Genomic DNA, 8,561 nt, shown 5'->3' with positions numbered 1-8,561 from the left:
CGGGGCTGCCCGGGAGCCGCCGGCCGTCGGCGGCGCGCTCCCCCTCTGGTGCTCGAGCCCCGCCGTGTGACAGCTGATGAGCATCGGAACCCCATGAAACTGCCGGTCACGAGAAAGTGCGTGGCCAGGGGAAGCGTCAGTGCCGTAGGTTCGATCAAGACTTAAATCCTTGTTATCCCTCCCCCCAGAAAACTAACGTTCCAGCTGCCCCCAGCGCGGAGGACGAACCGCTGCTGAGAGAAAACCCCCGCCGCTTTGTGGTCTTTCCAATCGAATACCACGACATTTGGCAGATGTATAAGAAGGCCGAGGCTTCCTTTTGGACAGCTGAGGAGGTAATCCCGTCCAGAACACCCTGCGGGGGGGGGGGTTGGCGGGAACTTCATTTGACAGGCACTTAGCATTCCTCCTGGACGGTTGGTGTTAGGGGAGGGGAACGGGGGATGCAGAATGGTGTCATCAAGAGTTGTATGTAGGCGACTTCAGAAGCAAATTTTCAAGTGTTGGCCGGAGCTCTTGCACACTTGGATCTGCTAACATTGCCAATTTCCTATTTTTCTGTGGGTGGGTGGGTGGATGGGTCGTGGGGCTTGAACCATAGGAGTTTGTGTTCTGTGGGCTTTCATTCTACTTGAGCCACAGCTCCACTTCCTAAAATGGTCAACTTCTGAATTTCAGGTGGATCTTTCCAAAGACATCCAGCACTGGGAAGCCCTAAAGCCTGAGGAGAGATATTTTATATCTCACATTCTGGCCTTCTTTGCAGCAAGTGATGGCATAGTGAATGAAAACTTGGTGAGTTTTCACACTTATCTTCCATTGACTTGAAGATTTAAGGAATTCAAGCACTTTTCCTTTTTCTTGTTCCATTTTATTTGACAACACATTGCAGTTGCTTTTCCCTATGGTATTTTCCCCAATGTTGACTGGCAGAATGACTTAGAAAAGAATGAGTCAACAATCAAGTGTTGACAGGAACCCTACAAAATATCCATTTCCTGATCACATGCCATATGGAATGCTGAATTTTATCAATAAACCATGAAAAATCATATTAAACCTAGAATTTTTTTGCATATGTGCTGGTATTGGGGCTCGAGCTTAGGGTATGGGCACTTTTAGCTTTTTTTCTCAAGGCTGGTGCTCTATGACTGGAGCTATACCTCCATTTCTTGCTTTTTGCTGTTTAATTAGAGGGAAAAGTCCTAACTTTCCTGCCCAGTTGGCTTTGAACTGTGATCCTCAGATCTCAGCCTCCTGAGTAGCTAGGATTTACAGGTGTGAACCACTGGCATCCAGCTAGAAGAAACTTTTTTTGTCGGTCGTGGGGTTTGAACTTGGCTTGGGTACTGTCCCTGCGCTCTTCAGCTCAAGGTGAGCGCTCTACCACTTGAGCCATAGTGTCACTTCTGGTTTTCTAGTAGTTTGTTGGAGATGAGAGTCTCATGGACTTTTCCTGCCCCGGCTGACTTTGAACCGTGATTGTCAGAGCTCAGCCTACTGAGTAGCTAGGAGCCACTGGCGCCCAGCTAGAAGAAGCCTTTTAATGGTACAGAGGGGAGGGTGATGCTGCCAGCATTCACTGACTGAGTTACCCCTGCAGATGAGGTTCTTCAGCTTAGCTCTGTGTTTTATTTCCTCTAGGTGGAGCGATTTAGCCAAGAAGTACAAGTTACTGAAGCCCGCTGTTTCTATGGCTTCCAGATTGCCATGGAAAACATACATTCCGAGATGTACAGTCTCCTGATTGACACGTACATCAAAGATCCCAAAGAAAGGTGCGTGTGCAAGAGGGTGTGCCAACAGGCGTCTGTTCATTCCGAAATGTACAGTCTCCTGATTGACACGTACATTAAAGATTCCAAAGAAAGGTGCGTGTGCAAGAGGGTGTGCCAACAGGCGTCTGTTCACTGCTTTTGGTTCTGGGTAATTTAGTTAAGGCTTATAGAATACACTAAGTCATAGATACTTGTAGCACCAGCACCCTAGCACCTATGGTCAAGCCTGCTCTGAGCAAAGGGCCTAAAACCACTTTACCAACCAATTGCTTAACCAAGTTAGCTTTCCTTTCTTTTCCCTTTGGGCTAGAACTCAGGGCCTAGGTGCTGCTCCTGAGCTGGGTTTTTTTTTTTTTTTGCTCAAGGCTAGTGTTCTATCGCTTTGAGCCCACAGCTCCACTTCCAGTTGTTTGGTGGCTAGTTGGAGAGAAAAGTCTCATAGACTTCCATTCCCTGGCTGGCTTTTGAACCCTGACCCTTAGGTCTCAGCTTCCTAAGTAGCTAGTAGTAAGCCACCAGCACACCTGCCTTCCATTTTTACAGTTGGAACAACTAATGTCCAGTCGTGGGGGCTGAACTGAGGCCTGGGCGCTGTCCTTCAGCTCAAGGCTAGCAGCCCTACCACTTAAGCCACAGTGCCACTTTGGCTTTTTTTTCTGCTTATATGGTGCAGAGGAATTGAACCCAGAGCCTCATGCATGAGGGGCAGTCACTCCCACTGAGCCACCTTCCCAGCCCTAATGTCTTTTTGAAAGTTTTTTGGTGTTAATCCTGAGGTTTGAACTCAAGGCTTGGGCACTGTCCTTGTGCTTTTGTGCTCAAGGCTAGCACTCTACCACTTGAGCCATAGCTCCACTTTTAGCTTAATGGTGGCTAATTGGGGATGAAAGACTTGTGGACTGTCTTTTCTGGGCTGGCTTTCTCAGATCTCAGCCTCCTGAGTAGCTAGGGTTACGGTGCCCAGCTTCAGCAGCTAATCTTTTTTTTTTTTGGTCGGTCGTGGGGCTTGAGCTCTAGGCTTGAGCGCTGTCCCTCAGCTCTTCAGCTCAAGGCGAGCACTGCTCTACCACTTGAGCCACAGCGCCACTTCCATAGCAGCAGCTTATCTTTACTGAGATAAAAGTACTGAACCTGCCTCAGGCCTGGGGCAGAATGATAGGAGGAAGACATAAAATGATTCTCTTGAGAATCTAATAATGCAATATAGAAAGTAAGTCGTAGAAGTGTAAGGGGATTCATTTATACAGCCAGCAGTGGGCCTGAAGATTGATTTAGGCATAGAGCAGCTGGCTGAAATGATAGTTCACATCAGGGAATGGTAGCAAAATACAGGTAGTTGAAACATTTGTGTGGAGGTGGATCAGAGGACTGAGGCAGAAATGGGCTGTTTGTGGATTTTAGGGCAGGTTTTAGGAGAGGAGCCAAACATGGAATGAGATTTAAACTCTGGCTTCTGTGGCCTGCTTGGAACAATTGAGTATGGAAGGCTAGGCTAGCATGATAGAAGACAGTGCAGAAAAGAGATTTGGACAATTTGAAACCTGAAAAATCACCTTTGGGGAGCACCCATTTAGAGGTTGGCAAAGAATGGCAGCCAAGACTTTCTGGTCCTTAAGCTTTAAGGAGGATAGAGCCTATGATCTAGACTAAATAATAAATAGACCATTGCTCTGGGTATAATGAACTGTTTTGGAATAAGTAGGGGTCATGAACTGAAGACTCCTTACTTAAATTTCAGTTAATTGGCAAAAGACAAATGAGTATTGTGATTTTTTTTTTAAGTCTGGAGGGGAAAACTGGGGCTTTCCTTGGGGGTGGAATTTGTAGATACTCAAATGTGGATCATCAGTGTTCTGTCATTGAAGCTTGGGGTTGGATGTCTAATCATTGTTGATCTTGTCAATCCATCTACACATACACATATATTCACATACATATGCCCACAGGGAATTTCTCTTCAATGCCATTGAAACAATGCCTTGTGTGAAGAAGAAGGCAGACTGGGCCCTGCGTTGGATTGGGGACAAAGAAGCTACCTATGGTAAGAACTCCCTTGGCCCTCCTTGAATGGCGCTGTGTCCAGTAGTGGCCAATACCAGCAGTTCCTCACCAGAAGCATTGTGGTATTCCCCCCACCTAGGAGAACGAGTTGTAGCCTTTGCCGCGGTGGAGGGAATCTTCTTTTCTGGTTCTTTCGCGTCGATATTCTGGCTGAAGAAGCGAGGACTTATGCCTGGCCTCACGTTTTCCAATGAGCTTATTAGCAGAGACGAGGTGGGTAAAACAGGAAACGGGCTAGCCTGTGCCCAAGCACTTGCAACCCCTTAGCATGCCCTTGTGTTTGCTTTCAGGGACCCAAGCTATCAGTGGCATACATAAATAATATATACATATAATTACATAAGTTACATAGTATATAAGTGTGTTTGTATATATATATCTGCTTTTTTATTTCGTGGTGGTGCTGGGATTCAAACAAGTAATATATGGCTGACCTATACCCTCAGTCCTATAAGCTACATTTAAAGTGAGTTCAGCTGTTTATATACTCATGTACTGGCAATACTCTTAATGGTATGATAATCCTCAGATTCTTTGTATAATGCATTTGTTCATAGCCATTATTCTGTGGGCTTGAATGCACAAAATTCAAAGGGCGCTTGAAAAGATGTTTGATTATTTTTTCTTGGTATTGTATGTTAACCTTTGTTCTTAAAAGATGGTAAGCTTCCTGACGAAGTAGGGTCTGTGTTTGGGTCTGCTGTGTGAACTCGGTTACACTGAAGGGCGAAGGTGCCAGCTTTTTTAGTAAAATCCTATCTGAAAGACTTGAGTATGATCTTGGCAGAGAGCTCAGTGGGCAGATCAGACATGGCTGGTCTCCCGAAGATGAGCGCTGACATTTACTGGGGTTTTATTTAATGAATGGAGATGCAGATTCTCCTCACTTGAAATTGAATCACTATGGCTGGGAAGGTGGCTCAGTGGTAGAGCGCTTGCCTTGCATGCATGAGGCCCTGGGTTCGATTCCTCAGCACCACATAAGCAAAAAGAAAAAAGCCGGAAGTGGCGCTGTGGCTCAAGTGGTAGAGTGCTAGTCTTGAGCTAAAGAGCTGAGGGACAGCAACCAGGCCCAGAATTCAGGCCCCATGACTGGCCTCCCCCACCCCCCCCCACACACACAAAAGAGAAATTGAATCACTAGTTCCTGCACATCTTGGAAGCTGGCTGGCTGTTCATGCTGGGAGTAGTGGCAAATTAGAGACATGCTGACCAAAGGCCAGCACGTTGGGTGCCCTGTGGCTCACACCTGTAATCCTAACTACTCAGGAGATTGAGACCTAAGGATCTGGGTTCAAAAACCAGCACAGGCAAATCCTCTTGTTACCCCACAAAGAGCACATCCTGAACTTGAGTTCAAGTCTCATTATTGGCACACATGAAAAAAGATGAGCAAAAAGTTCTGTCTCCCTTGAGCAGCAAGGAAGGATGGTCCTGGATCTTACTTGCTGGTATCTTTGAGGGCAGTGGGAGGGACTGAAGCTCCTCAGGGACATCAGAGTAGGTAGACAGTTGTCTTCCTTTCCACAGTGGTGCTCTGAGCATAGCCAGGCCAGTCACACATGGAAATGAAGAGTAGTCCACGTTCCACATTACTGCTAGAAATCTGCTTTGTGGTGATCTCGACCTTTCTTCCAGGGCTTACACTGTGACTTTGCTTGCCTGATGTTCAAACACCTGGTACACAAACCGTCGGAGGAGAGAGTGAAGGAAATAATTATCAATGCTGTTAGGATAGAACAGGTGGGTGACAGGTGCGGGCCACTGGAGCTTGCTGGAAGGTGTCTTTGCGAGTCTACACACTCAGTGGCTTTGTTTTGTTCTCTAGGAGTTCCTCACAGAGGCCTTGCCTGTGAAGCTCATTGGGATGAATTGCACACTAATGAAGCAGTACATTGAATTCGTGGCAGACAGGCTTATGTTGGAGCTGGGGTTTAGCAAGGTAAAGCATCATCTTATAGCCTGCTGCAGCCTTTTGGAAATTGGTAGTGTTTGGTATTTATATCTTGATGTGAACTTTTCCAGGTTTTCAGAGTAGAAAATCCATTTGATTTCATGGAGAATATTTCACTGGAAGGGAAGACTAACTTCTTTGAGAAGAGAGTAGGCGAGTATCAGAGAATGGGAGTGATGTCCAGTCCAACAGAGAATTCTTTCACCTTGGATGCTGACTTCTGAATGAACTGAATGCTCTTAGTTTGCTGATTTTCCCCCCTTCTTCCCCCCCCAAAATCAGCTAAAGTGAATCAAGAAAGCTACACCATGAATTGTCATTAAGGTTCATTAACAGCATCTAAAACTGTGTAGCTACCTCAGTCAATCCTGTTGATTGATGTTACAGCGTTATCTAGAAAGACAAAGCCTATTTCAAACAAAAGCTGCTTGGATTGTTAGGAAGAACTCGTCCCAGTTGGCTTTTGCAGGCAGGCTGTGACTCACCTTAGCGCTGGGCGCAGTCCAGGCTTCAGAGGGAGGTGGCCTCAGACTCATGATCTGCAACCTCACTGCTCCAGAGCAGGCTTGAAAGTTTACTTAAAACTAGTTTGTAAATAAAACTGGCACTTTTTTTGTACACAAATCAACATTGTTCGTACTGTATAGGGAAAAGTTGTCTTTATTTGGTTTTGACACAAATACAAGAAGTGTTCAATTGACCACAAATGGTAGCTCGTTCACAATTTATTAAGTGACTCAAGAGTTAAACTTGCATCAGCTAAATATGCAGTTTCTAAGCTTGTTTTCCTGAATGAATTGAAAGGCTCTGATCAACTTTAAAGCGTGTGCTCTAGAGGACAGACTGGCACCTACTGATGCTAATGACGGGTGGGTAGTATGGAGGGGTGGGGGATGGAGGGGCATATATGATCCTATAGCCCAGGTGTGCCATTACCATATATGCTCCAGCCAAGACCTTCCTGAAAATACCATGGCGTTTGGTGCAAAGACCTCTAACTGCATCATTAGGAATTGAGACCTCATCTGGGCATACTGCCAGTGGTTAGGTCTTAATTCTTGGGAAAGGCAGTAATGTAGTTTTCCAATTGTACTTTGTCCAGTTTCTGGTAGGTATAGGTTCTTAGAAAGGGCATGGTAGGCCTGACTTAAGGCAGTATTAACAAGCTTTTAGATCAGCCCTGAAGAAAAGGACCCTCCCAAGTTCCTGCTGTTGTTGCCGCCAGGACTGAAATGGGCTCTTCTAAAAGTTGTGTTTGTTCTGATTTTGTGTGTGAATAGGTACTGTTGAGACTTGATCGACTTATGTTTACTCTGTTCCTCAAATTTAGAACTTTTTAAAAAGTATGTCTTTTTAGGTTTAACCTATTTGTACATTGAAAAAAAAATGGCCCAGTATTATCTTAAAGTTGCTAACATTGTTACTGTAATTCTACCATTTGTCTAAATGCCAGGCCACCTGGTGGTCTCCGTGGTGGAGGGGGCAGCGGGGGCAGCGGCACGTCAGCGCTTGGTGCCCTGCCCGTGTGCGTTCCTTTCAGGTAGAAGTAGGGACTCGCTGCGCAGTTCATAGAGCTAGCTTGGCTTCATCTGCTTTTGTTGGGGAGGGAAAAACAGGATGTTATGTGGAAGATGCACAATTGACCATTGGCGCCACTCTGAACATTGGTAACTGATTGTATTGTTTGACCGCTCATCAGTTTTCATCATTTGTCGATATTTCATTTCCTGTAATGGGATCCTTTTCTGCCTTTAAATTATTGTTGTTGAACATTAATAAATCTGGGATATGTGGTCCTTATGCTTGTGTGACACCAAAGTGATTGCCTTAGCTCCAGATGGAAGTCGCAGCCCACTTCTGGAGCTGCCTTTTCCGCCTGGCTGGCTTAGAACCGGCATCCTCTGATCTCAGCCTGCTGAGCAGCCAAGACAGCCCCAAACAGGGCTGACCATATACTTCCACCAACCCCGCGACAAGCTCAGATGTCCCTTCATGGTGCCTCCAGAGGAGAAAGCAGACTTTGTATGGGGAGGGTGGCAGATGGCCTGTGGGAAAGCTGAGAGCTACAGGAATCCCAGGCTCAGTAATGAAGGTGTTAAACCGGAAGCTGTTTACTGCTTCCTGTGTGTGTGTGTGTGTGTGTGTTTGCCTTTTGTGTCCTGTGGGTCCCTAGCACAGACCTAGAGGCTGGGTGTGGTCAGGTGCCTGGGCCTCTGTGTCCCCAGGGGCTAGATGACCCAGGATGGCTCCTCTCCTCCCACCAATCCTGTCGGGCAGCTGCTGTGCCTTTGGCTTTGAGAACTGCCTTGTGCCGTCACTGAGTTCAGGTGAGTGCTTGTGAAATATCAGGTCCTTGATTTTGATCACAGGATAAATTTTTGGACAAGTCACAATGGTAAGAACTTGGCAGAGCTTCTGTTAAGTGAGACAGCAAGCAGGCAGAAAGGCAGAGACAAGAACTGGTGCTCACAGGGAGACCCCAGCCCTTGGACATCTGGGTTTATATATGATAAAGGCAGGGGCTGGCTGACTTAAAGTTAAACAAAGATAAGTTTATCTTTGCTTTTAGTCACTTTTTGTGCTGTATTTTATTATTGGAGCTCAGGGCCTCTGAGACTGACCTATGCTGTAAATATTTGACCATTATATTTGGGTATCCCTTTGAGGAAAGAATACATCCTGCTATTAGCAGGTTCATCTTTGATATTCAGAAACAGTATAATTTAGAACCAAGGAAGATAGTCTTGTGTTTCTTTTTTTTTTTGTTC

General features: G+C 45.9%; 1 protein-coding gene across 1 annotated transcript in view; it reads left to right on the top strand.

The window, feature by feature from the left end:
* The window catches only part of Rrm2 (ribonucleotide reductase M2), an 8,122-nt gene extending 529 nt beyond the window's left edge, over positions 1 to 7,593 (top strand). The window contains exons 3-10 of the mRNA XM_013013788.1: positions 189 to 335; positions 679 to 795; positions 1,645 to 1,778; positions 3,725 to 3,819; positions 3,919 to 4,052; positions 5,478 to 5,582; positions 5,668 to 5,781; positions 5,865 to 7,593. Coding sequence (XP_012869242.1) covers positions 189 to 335; positions 679 to 795; positions 1,645 to 1,778; positions 3,725 to 3,819; positions 3,919 to 4,052; positions 5,478 to 5,582; positions 5,668 to 5,781; positions 5,865 to 6,017 — 999 coding nt within the window. The 3' untranslated portion in view covers positions 6,018 to 7,593. The remainder of the gene's footprint in view (positions 1 to 188; positions 336 to 678; positions 796 to 1,644; positions 1,779 to 3,724; positions 3,820 to 3,918; positions 4,053 to 5,477; positions 5,583 to 5,667; positions 5,782 to 5,864) is intronic.
* Positions 7,594 to 8,561: the final 968 nt, after the last annotated feature.

This window comes from Dipodomys ordii, unplaced genomic scaffold (assembly GCF_000151885.1).
Source record: "Dipodomys ordii isolate 6190 unplaced genomic scaffold, Dord_2.0 Scaffold20, whole genome shotgun sequence".
NCBI classification, from domain to species: Eukaryota; Metazoa; Chordata; class Mammalia; order Rodentia; family Heteromyidae; genus Dipodomys; species Dipodomys ordii.
This window is presented reverse-complemented; position numbering and strand designations above follow the sequence as displayed.